At 45.5% G+C, this 20,450-nt stretch overlaps 1 protein-coding gene across 2 annotated transcripts in view; it reads left to right on the plus strand.

The window, feature by feature from the left end:
* The window catches only part of LOC135042301 (ADP-ribosylation factor-like protein 8A), a 344,687-nt gene that overhangs the window by 49,645 nt on the left and 274,592 nt on the right, over nt 1-20,450 (plus strand). Inside the window, exons 2-3 of one of the 2 annotated variants that reach the window (XM_063955010.1) lie at nt 5,117-5,378; nt 20,257-20,337. In XM_063955010.1, coding sequence (XP_063811080.1) covers nt 5,307-5,378; nt 20,257-20,337 — 153 coding nt within the window. In that variant the 5' untranslated portion in view covers nt 5,117-5,306. The remainder of the gene's footprint in view (nt 1-5,116; nt 5,379-20,256; nt 20,338-20,450) is intronic. The other variant, XM_063955009.1, reaches the window with a different exon arrangement.

Consider the following 20,450-nt stretch of genomic DNA (forward strand, 5'->3'; position numbering starts at 1 on the left):
CTGCACCCTGGTAAACATAGAAGCCGAGATGAGCAAATAATCTATTCTCGACAATGTACCATGAGCAGCCGATAAACATGTATATTCACGGCCGACTGGATGACAAGCTCGCCAGACATCCACAAGGTGCAGCTGTGACATTAAATATGGTAAACCATATTTGGGGGTATAACGGCAAGATCTGGGTTTAGTATTCCTATCAAGAGCATTGGATACAGTGGAATTAAAATCACCTGCGAGAATCAACTGTTTATGAGAGTGCGGATGCAGTTTAGTGGCAATAGATAGAAAAAAGGGTTGGGGATCAATATTGGGGGCATAGACATTACATAGGAGAAAACGAGAATCATCTAGAGTGACGTCCACTATGAGAAACCTGCCTTCAGTATCTGACTGGGAGGAATGAAGGTCTACTTGAACAGAACTTCTAACCAAAATGAGTACCCCACGGGCCTTGGCGGTAAATGGGGCAGACACCAACACCTTCCAGCCCAGGCAATTAAGCTTGTCAATCTCAGAGGGGAGAAGGTGAGAATCTTGGAGGAATGCAACATCTACATGCAGTTTAGACAAGTAATGTAAGATTTTCCTTTCTCTTTATGGGGGAGTGGAAGCCACCTACATTATATGTGCAGAATTTTAAGCTGGCCATCCATCAGCTAAAGAAAGGAATGACTGATGGCAACATATAAAACCGATAATGTCATATCTACAAAATACATTGCTATCACGGACATAGAAAACAGACAGGACAAGACACAGATAGGAAAGAACGATGGGTAGGAAAGGTGGGGGAAAGTAAAGCAGAGGAACCAGGAAAGAATGGATCAAAAGATTAGCATCAAAAGTATACTTCAGGTACAAAGAAAACATAGATTGACCTATAGTTCGCCAAATGGAGAACCAAGTAAGAACTCCAGGCTTGCCCCAGCCCTGGAACTGAAAAACAATAAGCATAGCTTATACATAGAATAAGCAAAATATGAACTCAGAATAACATGTGGAGAACATTAGGGAGAAGTCACCTTAAAGGAAAAAGGTAAAATCACGTTGAGTGAGATTATTAGCAATATAGTACCCGACATGGCACCCATGTCAGGAAGAAAGGCGCCGCCTCCCAGCAATAATTTCAAAAACTTTCAGCGATTATCAGCTATAATATAAACAAATATAACAGAGCAGTAAAGTAATCGCCAGTGAAGAAGGAAATAACCACGTTAAGAGGTTTTACAGCCGTGGTCAGCAGTCAGGAGCCAAGTCTGTGGAGGGTAGGTGCAGTGAAGAACGGCCATTCTCCTCTTCCAACAGATAGGCTTCCGCATCAGCCACGGTGGAGAAGTCTGTAAATGAGGATCCTTTGAACAGGGTATATAAGAGCGAATTTTCTATTTGTTTTGGCCAGGCGGGAACAAAGTGGGGTGAATTCACGTCTTGCCCTAGCCACCTCTGCAGAATAGTCCTGGAAGCCTTTACCATATCAGAATATGTAATTGGGCCCTCAGCCTGCTGTATAGTCTTATGGGACTTCTGTGTGGAGGGGACAGTATGCACAGAGAGAGCTGTGGTAGCAGAGGAGTCAGAGGATGAATGTAACTCACGGTCTGTGTGCACTTGCTGCTGCTGAGACTGTGTCTGCTGCCCTGCGGCCATCTTGGAGTCCCCCTTCATTTTTGCAGGACGGTTTTTAAGGGGCTTTGCCGCTTCTGGGGCGGCCAGGAAGCGCTCCATCAGGTGCCAGCAGTGTTCCCACAGGCAGGTGAGCGGTCCGGGAGCGGGATGGTGCGCTATGTATAGCGTGCGGGCTAGGGCGGCACACGGAGCTCACACTGCTGCTGCTGCTGCCCGCATCGGCGCCGTACCCGGAAGTCCCTCTTTACAGTTTTTACTGAACCTTCCACCAACCCATTTGAGCGTGGATAGTGGGGACTTGATGTAGTATGGACAAATTCCCACTCATCAGCAAATTGTCTAAATTCAGCACTGAAAAACTGAGGACCATTGTCAGTGAACACTTCCATAGGTACACCATCCCTTGCAAAGATTGACTTCATGCAATTGATTACGGCTTTACTAGTAGTTGTATATAGTGTCTTCACCTCAGGGTAGTTAGAGTAATAATCGGTCACGACAATGTACATTTTCCCATTACAATCAAACAAATCTGCGCCAACTTTCTGGTACGGTCTCTCTGGCACTGCGTGAGGGCTCAGTGGCTCAGCTTGTTGTTTCGGTCTATACGTAAGACATAATTCACATGTAGCTGTAGTCTGTGCTATGTCTTGGTTCATTCTTGGCCAATACATAACTTCACGCGCTCTCCGCTTACATTTTTCTTCTCCTAAGTGGCCTTCAAGTATCTTGCACAGCATAGTTTTTCTTAGTCGTGCAGGTATGACAAACCTATTGCCTTTGTAAATAATACCATCGACAACTGTAAGGTCACTGCGGTACATCCAATAATCATGGATAGACAGCGAGCACGCATGTTTTTCTGCTGGCCAACCTTTCAGATTGATATCTTTCAACACTTTCATTGTGTCATATGTCTCAGTTTCTTTCCTAATCTGTTCTTGTCTTGCAAGAGACACTGGTAGAGAAGCTACAATCAAATTAACATGGGCTTCTATCTCTTCATCCATCAGACTTTTGGAACCTTCACTTTTGTCCACAGCACGAGAAAGTGTATCAGCAATGTACATGTATTTGCCGGGACAGTACAGCAAGTGTACATCATATTTCTGTAGTCTGATAAGCATTCGTTGAATTTTCATGGGACAGTCATGTAATGATTTAGTCATGATAGCTACCAATGGCTTGTGGTCAGTTTCCACTGTAAATGTTTGACCATACACAAACTAATGAAATCGCTCACATGCATATGTGATCGCTAGAACTTCTTTTTCTATCTGAGCATACCTTGTTTCAGCACTTGTCAGTGCTCTTGATGCATAGATTACTGGTTGCCATGTATCTTCATGTTCTTGTAACAGCACTGAGCCTAGGCCAAATTGCGAAGCATCTGCTGAAATTCTTATTCTTTTCGCAGGATCAAAGAATTTTAGCACTGGTTGCTCTGTAATGATCTGTTTCAAGTTTTGCCAACTTTCGTCTTGTTCATGTGACCACATCCACTCGTTATCTTTGTCCAACAACCATCTAAGAGAGGCTGTTCGTTCAGAGAGTTGAGAAATAAACTTTCATAAGTAAGTAATCATTCCTAGGAATCTTCTGATGTCGTCTTTGTTGTTAGGACGTTCCATGTTCACTATGGCTGATATTTTCCTTGGGTCTGGTTTTACACCTTGATCCGAGACCACGTCGCCCATAAAGGTAAGTGTATTCACACCAAATTCACATTTGTCCTTGTTTAGCTTTAGATTCACTTTCTTGACAAGTTCCATTACTTGTCTCAATCTAGAATCATGTTCTTCCTTTGTAGATCCCCAGACAATAATGTCATCCATCATTGTTTCAACACCTGGAATATGTTCAAAAATCATGTGTATCTTTTTGTGATATACTTCTGGAGCAGACAATATTCCATATGGTAGTCGAAGAAATCTGTATCGACCTTCTGGTGTATTAAATGTGCAAAGCTTTGAGCTGGCCTCATCTAGCTTCATTTGCCAGAATCCTGAAGATGCGTCCAATTTACTAAACCATTTTGCTCCCGCAAATTGCGACATGATTTCATCTCTGGTTGGTAGTTTAAAATGTTCTCGTTTAATAGCTTTGTTTAAATCTCTGGGGTCTAGACATATTCTGAGTTGTCCATTTTTCTTTTTAACAATTACTAAGGAGCGTACCCATTCAGTAGGCTCATCAACTTTCTGTATCACACCCAAGGCTTGCATGCAATTTAACTCTTGTTTCAGTTTTTCTCTCAGCGCAAACGGCACTTTTCTACAGCGGTGTATCACTGAAGAAACTTGTGTGTCTATATTTATTTTATGCTCTCCAGGCAAACAATCTAGACCTTCAAACAAGTCTCTGTAGTCTGTAAACATCGATTTGCAGTCATCTTCTACTTGTGATGTCATCATAAAAACTTTCTTTAGCAAGCTTAGTTTCTCACAGGAACTTAATCCTAGAATCGGTTGCACATTTTTATCCACAATCAGTAGAGATGTTTTAAACTGTTGTCCCTTATATTTCAGTGTCACTAAGCATGTACCTTTCACAGGAATTTCCTCCCCAGTGTACCCTGTAACTTTCACTTTGGCTGGATGAATTTTAGGTTTTACTCTAAAAGTCTTCTAGTCTTGAAACAATATTAAATTAACCTGTGTGCCAGTATCAAGCTTAAAGGGAATGACAATCTCGTTCACAGCTAAAGGGACAATCCATTCTTTCTTATCTGCACTGCAAAGTTCAATGTAATCCACAAAGAATTCCTCTGTTTGTCTAACAGCATGCACATTGGTTGTTTTACTTTTAATTTTACAGCATTTGGCAAAGTGATTAAGTCTATCACATTTCATGCAGGTTTTACCATAAGCCGGGCATATTTTAGGATTGTGAGCATTTCCACATCTACTACACATTTCCTTATTAGACTGTGGCTTAGACTGCTTCATTCTTGAGACTGGAGGTTTGCTTGGCTCTGTTTTCTGCACTACATGTACATCAGCTTCCTTGTGTAACGTTTTGGCTTGAAATCTAGTTATTTCTGCAGATCTACACATAGTCACTTCCTTGTCTAGTGTTAGGTCTTGCTCTCTCAGCAGTCTCTCTCTGAGTCCATTATCAGGTATTCCACAGACAATATGATCGCTAATCAGTGAATCCTTTAAATCACCAAACTTACAGGTTTTACTGAGTGATTGCAGGTCTGTAACATATTGATCAAATCCATCTACAGACTTCTGATCACATGTGAAAAACTTATATCCTTTCATATGTCACATTTTTCCTTGGCACAAAGTAATCTTCAAACTTTTGCATTATAGAAGATAGCACCATATTCTGCCCCTCAGCAAGCTGAAAACTATTATAAGTGTCCAGCACATCCTCTCCTATCACATGGAGGAAAATGGATGCCTTAGTTTTGTCAGCCTCTGTATCAGCTCCACATGCAGCAAGATATATATTAAACCTTTGCTTAAATCTTTTCCAGTTTTCAGACAAGTTACCAGACATCAGCATACCGGTTGGAGGAGCCAGTTTATCCATGGTTGCTCACTGTTTTAAGAGAGGAGCACACGGCAGGCTTTGCAGACACTGAGTATCACAGCCTTACAGACTTCTGCAGGATTCTTTCACACTCTGAGAGCACTAGCAGTCCAAGTTAAACTTCTTCTGACACCATGTTTTGTTATAAAAATGACCACAAAGAAGACCAAAAAAAAAAACCCTGGTTGGAAGCACTCTTGTCTGAGGTAATGAGACAAAGATTTTTAAGAAAAAAAGGAGATACTAATGAGAAATTATTATAAATATTAAGATTTCAAATTTTATTGGTATGCCTTAAAAATAATTTATATATCCTTCTTGTGAGTGAACTAGTAATTATGTGATCTACTTGCAAAAATATGAAAAAAATATTTATGGTCTAATCTAATTGACCTCAGTCAAAGACAGTTGATTCTATTTGAGTCCGTCAGTGTGGTAGTTCCCTACTCATAAATATAATAAATAATAAATCAAAATTTAGATAGTGTGACCATCATCTTTGTCATATATGTGCCCATATACAGATTCTCAGGGCAGTAATTTTGAATCATAGGTCACTGGAGGGATTGTTTTTGAGTTGGGTCAATTGTGTATCAGCGTGTGGCCCAGTTAACGTGGAGAAAGTATCTATGTAGTGGTTTCTTTCAAGACATGAGAAGTCAAGGCATGTCATCAATGGGACAGAGATAATGGTACCACCTGTGTGAAGAGACAAGGAGTTAGGGTTTATGTTGAATCGCCTACGTAAATGATGAAAGAATGCAAGGCCCCCGTGTCATAACCAAATTGCCCCGTGTGTTCTATCCCAGTTATTTATAGGTATTGTTTTGTTCATATGTTTGTAAATCCAGTCATCAGGACACAGAGACATGTGGGTTCACTGCTGTGCTGTTTTATTTCATCACCAACTTCAGGCACACTGCACACTGGACCACCCACTTCCCAGCATGCCCCTGGTCCCAGGGACCATCACTGAAGATTCAGGCTTACACATATTAGTAAGGGAGTGTCTACAAATATTAAGCATTCTAATACACTAACATCACAATCCTCGTTTGCAGAACCAGAGAGTAATGAGTCTTCGTCCTCTGATGAATCCTTATCTGAAACATGTGTAGACTGTGAAGATGTTGTTTCGTGTCTAAATGATTTACTTACAACTGGCTTTTCAGCCTATTTTTTTGAGATGCTACTGCTTCCCCTGTTGGAAATGATAAACTGCAGATGGAATGCTGCACTTAAGGTTTAATAGTGTAACCTAACGCTGGTACAGAAGTTGAAATTATCTGCTCAGCTATACTGGATAATGTCTGTGCAAGCATAGCCCATGGGGGATCAACTTGCACCTGCTTCTGCCTTGAATTTTTCAGGAGACATTGGTGAAAGCTAACACAGTGATGAGTGTCGGTGCTGCTGTGAGTGTATTTTCCTCACCTTTGCCACTCTTAGACATGATAAATAATCAGACACTTTTATAGTGTAATTGTTATGGTGTTTGGAAGCACCTGTATTCTGGAAGCAGACACCAGGTGGTTGGCGCGACCCAGAGCAGAGGCGCGGAGTCTAACACACCGGGGGGTGTTCACCAGGGAACCCCGCAAGGGAATTTGGGCTTTGCTGCCCCTGATGTGCAGGTCGCGGCCCTCTGCTTGGGTCACCTGGTATCTGTACAGGAGTCCACAAGGTTTAAACAGGATAATTTACCTGGAGAAATGCAGCTGGTAAGGCAGGGGTTAATTGCAGAGTGACTGACACAGCAAGGCTAATGGTAGAGGTTTGATGAGAGCTAAACTGGGACACAGAGGGAAACAAACTTGCAGGCTGAAAGTTCTGGATAGCAGAGCTGGAATTTGGCAGGATTCACAGGAGTTTGTTTGGAGTCTGGATACAGAATTGCAGGTACTGAATGGAGATGGACATGCAGAAAGGTCTGTGTGATTAGACTGCTGTTTGTAAAACTGGACAGGTGCAGGATTACTGAGGCAAGATGAAAGACTGGCTGGAATTGTGCACAGATATCTTGAAGCAGGTCCAAGATGAACTGGATGCAGGACTGGCAGGAATACTGGGACCAGTTACCAGGACACAGGAGACTGGGAACTTGCATAGCGTGCAATGGCCACGTGCTGAGCACACAGGAACAGGCTGTAAGGCAGAGGTTCTCAAACTTGGTCCTCGTGGGCCCACACAGTGCATGTTTTGCAGGTCTCCTCAAAGAATCACAAGTGAAATAATTAGCTCCACCTGTGGACCTTTTAAAATGTGTCAGTGAGTAATTAATACACCTGTACACCTGCTGGGTTACCTGCAAAACATGCACTGTGTGGGCCCATGAGGACCAAGTTTGAGAACCTCTGCTCTAAGGAGTCCAGACTAGAACCTGACACTCTCTGATACTGAACTCTATCACTGGCACAGTGGTATGTGGATACTCCCTAGTTAAAGGGAGACAAACCAATCACATGATAGTCAGGCTGAAGTTGCAGGTAATGAGGTCCAGGTGCTAGGAAATGAGAACAACAGAAGAGAGCAGCCTGATCCAGGTGCTAATCGATGCAGAAAGCAGAACTGACAGAATTGCAGCTGCTGCACACAACAGTACCCCCCTCTTCGAGGGTGGACTCCGGACAGCCCACCTGGACCAAGGGGAACTAATAAAACAAGAATTGACAAGACAGACGCAATTCCTCCGACGAGACTTCTTCTTTTTCTTTTTCCCAGGTTGTTTAGGTTTGAACACAGTAATGCCAAATATATTATCTGAACTGAAGGTACCTTCAACCAAAGGAATTTCATCGGCTTCAGAGTTGTAATCTGAGTTGGAGTCCACATCCAAGGGAAGGATTACGGTTTTCTTCTTTGTAATAGATGGTATGGAAGAAGTAGCATGGCAAGATTTAGCATATGCAGGACTTATGACCGGATATTGTGGGTCATGCTTATTCATAACTTCACAGGACGGAGACAGAGAGGCATAGCCAGCAGTTAATATCCGGACTTGTGGTTTAGGTGAAGATGGTACTGGGCTGGGAATAGCCTGAGACTGACAATCCTTAGACACTTGGTTCTTAGAAACTTGATTTTTCTTGTTAGAACCTGAATCCTTGCTCAAAGACCTAGAACTGTCAGGGGATTCAGAAGGTACTAACTCAGGACCACCAAACTTCCTGATCACCACCCGGGCTGAAGGCATCCACGTTCTGCAGAACAGGATCACTGGACTCAATGAACTGGTTAGCCCATTTTCTTGCCTTCCCTCTGAAAGACATAAGAATTAGTAAGACAATCTCCGCCGGAGAGGTACAGAGGGGAGCCGTCTCCATAGTCTGAAGCATTAATTTGTGATACTGTTCCAGTTTTCCATAGAAGAGAGCTGGATCTGGATCTTGGTCTTTAGAAGGAGTCTGTGAACTTTGTGGTTGGAGTTTCTTCCCAGATTTTATAGGGTTGGAAGCAAGATCAGAAGGTTTTTCAGAAGTCCCCTCTAAGGACAAAGCATGAAACACACCTCCTGGGGTCACGGATGGAATCCTCCCTTCAAGGGATTCAACAACATTTACTCCTCCCAGGGTACTGACTGAAATGCCTCCTTCTGAAGTCGCAACAGGAATTTCCTCTCCTGAAATCTCAGTAGGACTTTCCTCTTCAAGGGTCTCGACCGGAATTCTCTCTTCAGAGATATTGGCTGGAATTATTTCTTCAGAAGAATCAACTTGAATCTCCCCTGCAGGGGCTATGACAGGAATTACCTTTTTAAGGGTCACTCCTTGAATCCTCTTTTCAGAGGTCTGGACAGATAATTCCCCTTCGAATGTCGCGGCTGGAATCGCCACTTTCTCTTACGTCCTAGAGTTTGCTGGGGACTCCGTAAGGACCATGGGGTATAGACGGGCTCCGCAGGAGACATGGGAACTATAAAGAACTTTAGAATGGGTGTGCACTGGCTCCTCCCTCTATGCCCCTCCTCCAGACCTCAGTTCGATCCTGTGCCCGGAGGAGATTGGGTGCATTACAGGGGAGCTCTCCTGAGTTTCTCTGAAAAATAATTTTGTTAGGTTTTTTATTTTCAGAGAGCACTACTGGCAACAGGCTCCCTGCATCGTGGGACTGAGGAGAGAGAAGCAGACCTACTTAAGTTATAGGCTCTGCTTCTTAGGACACCATTAGCTCCAGAGGGAGACAGAACGCAGGTCTCCACTCGCCGTTTGTCCCAGAGCCGCGCCGCCGTCCTCCTCACAGAGCCGGAAGATAGAAGCCTGGTGAGTATAAGAAGAAAAGAAGACTTCTTAGGCGGCAGAAGACTTCAGATCTTAACTGTGGTAAGCGCGCAGCGGTAACGCTGTGCGCCATTGCTCCCACACACAACACACACTAGCAGGCACTAATGGGTGCAAGGCGCAGGGGGGGCTCCCTGGGCAGCAATAAAAACCATCATCTGCCTGCTAGATGTAATGTGTACCTGCCACAGACTTTATGGCTTTTAAAGGCACACTAGTCACCTATTGCACTGGCTCAAAGATGATTGCTAAAAAACAGCTGAGACAGGTTCAGGATAATAAAGTCCACACAGGGGTGCATGGGAAAGCTAGTGGCCACGGTTAATAAGAACTAACCATAGATTAACCCCTTCATATACACACACAGAGGAAAAACCACAGCACTCACCGCACCAGAAGCGGGGCACAGCTATGCACTTACCACTCACAGGGTGGGGTGCATGTAACACTGCACTCTCCACCACAGAAGCGGGGTACACAGCTGTACTTACCACTCACAGGGCGGGGTGCATGTAGCCCATGACCACATCGCTCTAATAAATACAAACAGAGAACCCAGCACTCACCAAAGTAAACTCACTTATCCTCAACAATTCAATAAATAAATGATGGGGGTTTAGTTGGTGGATTGGCCAATGCACGGAAGCCTGCATACCGATTTTCAAGGTACCCCACCTTCATGCAGGTCCTACACTATCACAGAGTCTTAAAACCTGACTACCACACTGCTGCATCATCTGCCTGCTAGATGTAATGTGTACCTGCCACAGACTTTATGGCTTTTAAAGGCACACTAGTCACCTATTGCACTGGCTCAAAGATGATTGCTAAAAAACAGCTGAGACAGGTTCAGGATAATAAAGTCCACACAGGGGTGCATGGGAAAGCTAGTGGCCACGGTTAATAAGAGCTAACCATAGATTAACCCCTTCATATACACACACAGAGGAAAAACCACAGCCCTCACCGCACCAGAAGCGGGGCACAGCTATGCACTTACCACTCACAGGGTGGGGTGCATGTAACACTGCACTCTCCACCGCAGAAGCGGGGTACACAGCTGTACTTACCACTCACAGGGCGGGGTGCATGTTGCCCATGACCACATCGCTCTAATAAATACAAACAGAGAACCCAGCACTCACCAAAGTAAACTCACTTATCCTCAACAATTCAATAAATAAATGATGGGGGTTTAGTTGGTGGATTGGCCAATGCACGGAAGCCTGCATACCGATTTTCAAGGTACCCCACCTTCATGCAGGTCCTACACTATCACAGAGTCTTAAAACCTGACTACCACACTGCTGCATCATCTGCCTGCTAGATGTAATGTGTACCTGCCACAGACTTTATGGCTTTTAAAGGCACACTAGTCACCTATTGCACTGGCTCAAAGATGATTGCTAAAAAACAGCTGAGACAGGTTCAGGATAATAAAGTCCACACAGGGGTGCATATGAAAGCTAGTGGCCACGGTTAATAAGAGCTAACCATAGATTAACCCCTTCATATACACACACACAGAGGAAAAACCACAGCACTCACCGCACCAGAAGCGGGGCACAGCTATGCACTTACCACTCACAGGGTGGGGTGCATGTAACACTGCACTCTCCACCACAGAAGCGGGGTACACAGCTGTACTTACCACTCACAGGGCGGGGTGCATGTAGCCCATGACCACATCGCTCTAATAAATACAAACAGAGAACCCAGCACTCACCAAAGTAAACTCACTTATCCTCAACAATTCAATAAATAAATGATGGGGGTTTAGTTGGTGGATTGGCCAATGCACGGAAGCCTGCATACCGATTTTCAAGGTAACCCACCTTCATGCAGGTCCTACACTATCACAGAGTCTTAAAACCTGACTACCACACTGCTGCATCATCTGCCTGCTAGATGTAATGTGTACCTGCCACAGACTTTATGGCTTTTAAAGGCACACTAGTCACCTATTGCACTGGCTCAAAGATGATTGCTAAAAAACAGCTGAGACAGGTTCAGGATAATAAAGTCCACACAGGGGTGCATGGGAAAGCTAGTGGCCACGGTTAATAAGAGCTAACCATAGATTAACCCCTTCATATACACACACAGAGGAAAAACCACAGCCCTCACCGCACCAGAAGCGGGGCACAGCTATGCACTTACCACTCACAGGGTGGGGTGCATGTAACACTGCACTCTCCACCGCAGAAGCGGGGTACACAGCTGTACTTACCACTCACAGGGCGGGGTGCATGTTGCCCATGACCACATCGCTCTAATAAATACAAACAGAGAACCCAGCACTCACCAAAGTAAACTCACTTATCCTCAACAATTCAATAAATAAATGATGGGGGTTTAGTTGGTGGATTGGCCAATGCACGGAAGCCTGCATACCGATTTTCAAGGTACCCCACCTTCATGCAGGTCCTACACTATCACAGAGTCTTAAAACCTGACTACCACACTGCTGCATCATCTGCCTGCTAGATGTAATGTGTACCTGCCACAGACTTTATGGCTTTTAAAGGCACACTAGTCACCTATTGCACTGGCTCAAAGATGATTGCTAAAAAACAGCTGAGACAGGTTCAGGATAATAAAGTCCACACAGGGGTGCATGGGAAAGCTAGTGGCCACGGTTAATAAAAGCTAACCATAGATTAACCCCTTCATATACACACACAGAGGAAAAACCACAGCACTCACCGCACCAGAAGCAGGGCACAGCTATGCACTTACCACTCACAGGGTGGGGTGCATGTAACACTGCACTCTCCACCACAGAAGCGGGGTACACAGCTGTACTTACCACTCACAGGGCGGGGTGCATGTAGCCCATGACCACATCGCTCTAATAAATACAAACAGAGAACCCAGCACTCACCAAAGTAAACTCACTTATCCTCAACAATTCAATAAATAAATGATGGGGGTTTAGTTGGTGGATTGGCCAATGCACGGAAGCCTGCATACCGATTTTCAAGGTAACCCACCTTCATGCAGGTCCTACACTATCACAGAGTCTTAAAACCTGACTACCACACTGCTGCATCATCTGCCTGCTAGATGTAATGTGTACCTGCCACAGACTTTATGGCTTTTAAAGGCACACTAGTCACCTATTGCACTGGCTCAAAGATGATTGCTAAAAAACAGCTGAGACAGGTTCAGGATAATAAAGTCCACACAGGGGTGCATGGGAAAGCTAGTGGCCACGGTTAATAAGAGCTAACCATAGATTAACCCCTTCATATACACACACAGAGGAAAAACCACAGCACTCACCGCACCAGAAGCGGGGCACAGCTATGCACTTACCACTCACAGGGTGGGGTGCATGTAACACTGCACTCTCCACCACAGAAGCGGGGTACACAGCTGTACTTACCACTCACAGGGCGGGGTGCATGTTGCCCATGACCACATCGCTCTAATAAATACAAACAGAGAACCCAGCACTCACCAAAGTAAACTCACTTATCCTCAACAATTCAATAAATAAATGATGGGGGTTTAGTTGGTGGATTGGCCAATGCACGGAAGCCTGCATACCGATTTTCAAGGTACCCCACCTTCATGCAGGCCCTACACTATCACAGAGTCTTAAAACCTGACTACCACACTGCTGCATCATCTGCCTGCTAGATGTAATGTGTACCTGCCACAGACTTTATGGCTTTTAAAGGCACACTAGTCACCTATTGCACTGGCTCAAAGATGATTGCTAAAAAACAGCTGAGACAGGTTCAGGATAATAAAGTCCACACAGGGGTGCATGGGAAAGCTAGTGGTACTATTCAACCCTGTTCGTGGTCCCGAAGCCCGATGGTTCGGTCAGGCCCATTTTAAATCTAAAATTCCTAAACCTGTACTTGAAAAAGTTCAAATTCAAGATGGAATCGCTCCGGGCGGTGATCTCCAGTCTGGAAGGGGGGGATTTTATGGTGTCACTCGACATAAAGGATGCATACCTTCATGTCCCCATATATACTTCTCATCAGGTGTATCTGAGATTCGCTGTACAGGACTGTCATTACCAGTTTCAGACGTTGCCGTTTGGGCTTTCAACGACCCCGAGGATTTTTACCAAGGTGATGGCGGAGATGATGGTGCTCCTACGCAGGCAGGGAGTCACAATTATCCCATACTTGGACGATCTCCTGATAAAAGCGAGATCGAGAGATCAATTGCAGAGGATCGTGTCGCTCTCCCTGAGAGTGCTACAACACCACGGTTGGATTCTCAATCTGCCAAAGTCACAATTGGTGGTCATGTGGTTGGCCTTGGCATCTGCAAGGCGGGTGGCCGAATTGGCGGCCTTGTCTCACAAGGGCCCCTATTTGATTTTTCATGTGGATAGAGCAGAGTTGAGGACTCGTCCTCAATTTTTGCCTAAGGTGGTTTCTTCATTTCATATGAACCATATGAACCAACCTATAGTGGTGCCTGTGGCTACGGGTGACGTGGAGGATTCCAAGTCCCTGGATGTGGTTAGGGCCTTAAAAATTAATGTAGCCAGGACGGCTCGGGTTAGGAAAACAGCACTGTTTGTCCTGTATGCAGCCAACAAAGTTGGCGCTCCTGCTTCAAAGCAGACTATTGCTCGGTGGATCTGTAACACGATTCAGCAGGCTCATTCTACGGCAGGATTGCCGTTACTAAATTCGGTAAAGGCTCTTCTTGGGCGGCTGCCTGAGGCGTCTCGGCTTTACAGCTTTGCCGAACAGCTACCTGGTCGGGTTCAAACACTTTTGCAAAGTTCTATAAGTTTGATACCCTGGCTGATGAGGACCCTGCGTTTGCTCAGTCGGTGCTGCAGAGTCGTCCGCACTCCCCCACCTGGTCTGGAGCTTTGGTATAAACCCCATTGTCCTTACGAAGTCCCCAGCATCCTCTACGGACTAGGAGAAAAAGATTTACCGGTAGGTTTAAAATCTTATTTTTGAGGTCTCGGCTGGAATTTCCCCTGCTGAGGTCACAACTGGAGCTACTTCAAGGGTCATGACTAGAATCCTCTTTTCAGAGGCCTCAACTGGAGTCACCCTTTCAGGGATCTTGGTTGGAACTCCCTCCTTCAGAGGAACCTTCCTTTCATGGGTTTCAGGAAGATCTGATGCACTCTCAGGAACTGATAAATCCAATGCTCTTTCTAGGACTATGCAATCATATGCCCTCTCAGGGGCTCCAGGCTTGGATACTCCTTCTGGATTCCGAACATCGTATCCCATGCCTGAGGTCGGTAATGTGGACTCTTTTCTTGGGATCCACACATGAGATTCCCCTCCTAGGGTTGGCACCTGGCACAACTTTTCTGGAGTCTGGACATCAGATATCCCCTCTCGAGTCCTAACATTGAACTTCCCTTCTGGAGTCAAAATATCGGCTACCCCTCCTGGTGTCAAGCCATAAGCAGACACATCGAGTACTTCTCCAAAGGCCTGGATATCGACTTCCCCTCCAGGGATCAAATAATTGATCATGAAGTCGGATGCCTCACTTGTGGATAAAGAAAGGGGTTCATCTTCTGAGGCAGGAACATAGCTCTCCCCATCTGGGGTCTGAACATTGGACGGAGCATCAGATACTTCCTCTAGGGCTGGCGAGACAGAGCCCCCTCCTGGGGCTGGACACTCGGAGCCCCCACCTGGGGCTGGACACTCGGAGCCCCCACCTGGGGCTGGACACTCGGAGCCCCCACCTGAGGCTGGACACTCGGAGCCCCCACCTGAGGCTGGACACTCGGAGCCCCCACCTGGGGCTGGACACTCGGAGCCCCCACCTGGGGCTGGACACTCCTTTTGGGAACCTTTGGCACCTTCATTGGAAGTTAGGGAGTTTTAAATGACCGTTAGAGTGGACTTATCGGCCTGGACCTTAATTAGTCGAGAGTTGTCACTTTTTCCTGACCTGCGGAGGGAGCAGTACTTTAAGAAGTGACTAGCGTTTCCGCAGTATATGCAAAGCAGGAGCTCCTTTCGTCGCTGGCGCTCAGCCTCAGAAAGTTTGGGGGGCTGAAAACTCTGGAATCTCCTTTCCATCACCTCCAGAGGAGTTACCCCGCAACTAGGAGAACCAGAGTCGGCGACTTCTTCTGCTTCATTACGTACGGAAGCGACTCTCACTGTGTCCGAAGAACTTCCAATTGTTTCTGAAAGTAAACTATTTAATTTAGAACATGGTTTAGATAATTGCTGTAAAAGAGACTGGAACATCCTCAGTTGTTCAGGACTCCCACTGCTGGCAAACTGAGGAGATAATGAACAGTCATCTTGAGAGGTGCCTTTTTCTCTTTGTCCACAAGACTGACAAAGATTAGATTTGAAAGAATGTTTTTTACATGCAGGAATCTGTTGCTGCAGAGCATCTACACAAATTGTGAGCCCTAGGAAGGCTTGTGACAAAAGATTAAGCATATCTTCACAGACTTTCACTTTGCTGTGCAAAACCTGACCGGATTCACTTCCTGGATTCTGGATTAAAGTGGAAGACTGGACCGGGTTAGACATGACTGCACTTGAATTTGCCTGGGCCGGAGTGGATTTTCCTGGATTGCCCGGAGTGGATTTTCCTGGATTGCCCGGAGTGGATTTGCCTGGATTGCCCGGAGTGGAGTGGATTTGCCTGGACCGGACTAAATTTGCCTGGACCGGAGCTGGACCCCTCTTGCTATTCTCCAGTAAATGGCCAGTGATAATGTTATGGTGTTTGGAAGCACCTGTATTCTGGAAGCAGACACCAGGTGGTTGGCGCGACCCAGAGCAGAGGCGCGGAGTCTAAGACACCATGGGGTGTTCACCAGGGAACCCCGCAAGGGGATTTGGGCTTCGCTGCCCCTGATGTGCAGGTCGCTGCCCTCTGCCTGGGTCACCTGGTATCTGTACAGGAGTCCACAAGGTATAAACAGGATAATTTACCTGGAGAAATGCAGCTGGTAAGGCAGGGGTTAATTGAAGAGTGACTGACACAGCAGGGTAGATGCTAGAATCAAGTGGGCTAAGGGACCTTTTCCGTAATGGGGAGGAGTTATGACACAAGGGGGAGGAGCTAGGCCAGCGGGATAGTTCCTCTACTATCCACGCCACCAACTATTACCTTTAGTAATCAGGTGGCGAGCGAAGCGAGCCCACGAGGGTACTTTTCGGGTACCCTGTTCACCCGTAGCTCCTCCCCCTGGTGACGTGTCTCCTCCCCTAGATACGTCAGAAGGTCCCTTCTCCCACTCCGAAATAGAATCAACCGACACAGCAGGGCTAATGGCAGAGGTTTGATGAGAGCTGAACTGGGACACAGAGGGAAACAAACTTGCAGACTGAAAGTTCTGGATTGCAGAGCTGGAATTTGGCAGGATTCACAGGAGTTTGGAGTCTGGATACAGAATTGCAGGTACTGAATGGTTATGAACATGCAGAAAGGTCTGAGTGATTAGACTGCTGTTTGCAAAACTGGACAGGTGCAGGATTACTGAGGCAAGATGCAAGACTGTCTGGAATGGTGCACAGATATCTTGAAGCAGGGATTCCAAGGCAGAAGGACACACTGGATATATAATTGTAGTAGATACAGGTCCAAGATGAACTGGATGCTGGACTGGCAGGAATACTGGGACCAGTTACCAGGACACAGGAGACTGGGAACTTGCACAGCGTGCAATGGCCACGTGCTGAGCACCCAGGAACAGGCTCTAAGGAGTCCAGACTAGAACCTGACACTCTCTGATACTGAACTCTATCACTGGCACCGTGGTATGTGGATACTTCCTAGTTAAAGGGAGACAGACCAATCACATGATAGTCAGGCTGAAGTTGCAGGTAATGAGGTCCAGGTGATCAGTTGCTAGGAAACGAGAACAACAGAAGGGATCAGCCTGATCGAGGTGCTAATCGATGCAGAAAGCAGAACTGACAGATTTGCAGCTGCTGCACACATAACCGTAATACACAATTTGTGAATGTAATCACTTTAAAATGTGTTAAAATCACATACAATCCGACCCTACCCTCACTGGCGGGTGCCGCTCCGGACCCCCCCCCCCCTCCCCCCCTCCAAGGCATTATAGTGTTCTCTCACCTCCCCTATCCTGGATATAGACTGCTCACCTGGGCGGCCCATAGACTGCTCACCTGGGCGGCCCAGGTGAGCAGTCTATATCCAGGACAGGGGAGGTGAGAGAACACTATAATGCCGTGGAGGGGGGGAAGTCCGGAGCGGCACCCGCCAGTCAGTCTCTGCGCACGCCTATGCTTACGCTGCTTAGCACCAGCATTGAGGATCAGAGTAAACAGAGAAAACTGACAGTATTTAGCACAGTCAGCAATCACACTAGCAGTCAGTCACAGGTTATATATTAGTACAGAGGTCCTCAAACTCGGTCCTCGGGGGCCCACACAGTGCATGTTTTTCAGGTAACCCAGCAGGTGCACAGGTGTATTAATTACTCACTGACACATTTTAAAAGGTCCACAGGTGGAGCTAATTATTTCACTTGCGATTCTGTGAGGAGACCTGCAAAACATGCACTGTGTGGGCCCCCGAGGACCGAGTTTGAGGACCTCTGTATTAGTATAATAAGCAATATGAGCACATATTCAACTACAGATACAGTTCAAGTATGTAGGAGAAATATATTACTGCATTACTTTTATAAAAAAGTTTTAACCGTATTCAGACGCATAGCGAAAGAAACCACAGTAATATTATCAAACTCATATGCATTATGCACTTATCCAAATATTCATACTCAAGGGTAGATAGAGACGTAGTGCTGTATAGCCTGTACTCAGGAGAGTGGGATACAGGGAGACTTACCCCGCTTCCAGGATCGATCAATACGTTTGTGAATGCTGAGTGGATCCAGACGCTATAAGTGTACACCACCACCTATAGTGAACACAGACGCCCAAGTGAACACTGACGCATCAGTCACACAGCCGCCTATGCTGCGACTGGGTCCCTTGGTATACAGTGCCTTGGTCGGAAGCGGGAATTCAGTTCATGGCGAGTGACTAGGAGGCTACTGGTCATGAATCGGAGGGAGGGGCGACCAGGGGAGCGTCTGACTTCCCACTGCTGACATCAACCCTAGGGATCGCGGCCTCATGCTACCGCTGGAGCCTATGATCCCTAAGGCCTAGTGCTGGTGCACTCTCGGTGGCAGCTGCGTCAGTGACTGTTTGGTAGTCTCCCCCCAAACAGTGCGCTCGCCGAAACAGCACTGTACTCGTGGGTAAGCGTTGCCGCGACCCTGTGGGAGTTGTTGGAGCGACTCTTTCTAAGGTACGTATAAGACGCTGTTTAGAAAGATCACTCAGAATAAACAGTAAGACTATAAAAATAAAATAAAAAAGCTTATGGCTGCTAAAAACCAGCAGCCCTTAGACCATGGTCCGGCTCCTGCCGCACCAAACAACTGATTTGCCTGAGCCAGGAGGCGGGGTAATATGGACGGTCCCGCTGCATGCTGGGAGGCCAGAAAACTTTGACCGATTGGTGCCAGATCCGCTGTCGCTCAACCATATACCAGTGTATCCTGTGGATACCCTTTGTACCATGCAGGAAAAATCCCCATTTTGAATGGATTGTACATTTTAAATCATATTAAACAACTTTTGTAATGACTTCTTAGTCAAGAATTGTATTTAGTAATAAAGATATTTTTTATGTTTATGATCATATCTACTTGCGTGTAATAAAATCACAATTGTAATGATTCCCTAATTTTATGTTCCTGTTATTTTTGGGGTACCCAGTAAAGGAGGCCAAGTACTTGAGACTAAGGGGGAGATGTATCAAGTCTTCTAAAGAGTGGAGAAGTTGCGCATAGCAACCAATCATAATATCTAGCATTTAAGTACAGCCTGTAAAATTATAGGTAGAACCTGATTGGTTGCTATGGCATCTTCTCCAGTTGTACACATCTCCAATCTAAAAAGCTTGATACATCTCCCCCTTAGCCACTGTTTTTCAGAAGAGAAAGCAGTGAGAAACACAGCCTTTTACAGTGCTATACCTTTTATAATTGTTTCCCTATGTGGCATTATTACTGCGAGGACACCTATAATGAAGGCCTCATAGTAAGAATGGTATCTGGATGATAGATTGACAGTGTCTACTTAGACAGTCAATAGATACCATATGTTAGACAGATATTAGGTCGACAGGGTCAAAAGGTCGACATGAAAAAGGTAGACAGTACAAAATGTCAACAGAGTCAAAAGGTAAATAGGGTCAAAAAGTCGACATGAAAATGATCAACATAAAAACGATAGACACAGGTCTTTTTTTACAATTTTACATGGATTTGGACTTTCTCATACCTTCTCTATCCATGTCGGTATAGAGTTGGTTATAAACCAACTCGCTGCGCTCTCCACCGAGCCCGAAGCGTGGCGAGCGAAGTGAGCCCTGCATGGGAATGCCTTTCTACAATTGGGGGTCCCAGATAACAAAACTATCCACACAAACCCCAAAAATGGCACAAATTTTTTTGTCTACCCTTTTTATGTCGACCATTTTCACGTCGACCTTTTGACCCTTTCTTCCTTTTGACCCTGTTGACCTTTTATGCTGTCTACTTTTTTCATGTTGATCTTTTGACCCTGTCAACCTTTTGACCCTGTTGACCTTTTGACTGTCTAACGTGGTGTCTATCTATTGACTGTCTAACTAGACACTGTCTATCTGATATACCACACAACCATATCTTGCCTCTAGGGCAACTGACAGATCTGATTGTGGCTGTAATAGCATGGAAAATGTGGCATCATTTCTTTTCTTTCTGTTAATATAATTTTCTATATGTTTCTTGCAGTCAGGACAATTTAATGAAGACATGATTCCAACCGTTGGCTTTAACATGCGCAAAATCACTAAAGGAAATGTAACCATCAAGGTAAAACTTCTGCATTTGTTTTCTATGACCATATGATTTTCTTCTTCTCTGTATTCCTTGGACCATGGTGCATGGATGTGTATCCACACCCACAGCTACCATGGATTTATAAC

The sequence above is a fragment of the Pseudophryne corroboree genome, chromosome 2 (genome assembly GCF_028390025.1).
Source record: "Pseudophryne corroboree isolate aPseCor3 chromosome 2, aPseCor3.hap2, whole genome shotgun sequence".
In the NCBI taxonomy this organism is placed as follows: Eukaryota; Metazoa; Chordata; class Amphibia; order Anura; family Myobatrachidae; genus Pseudophryne; species Pseudophryne corroboree.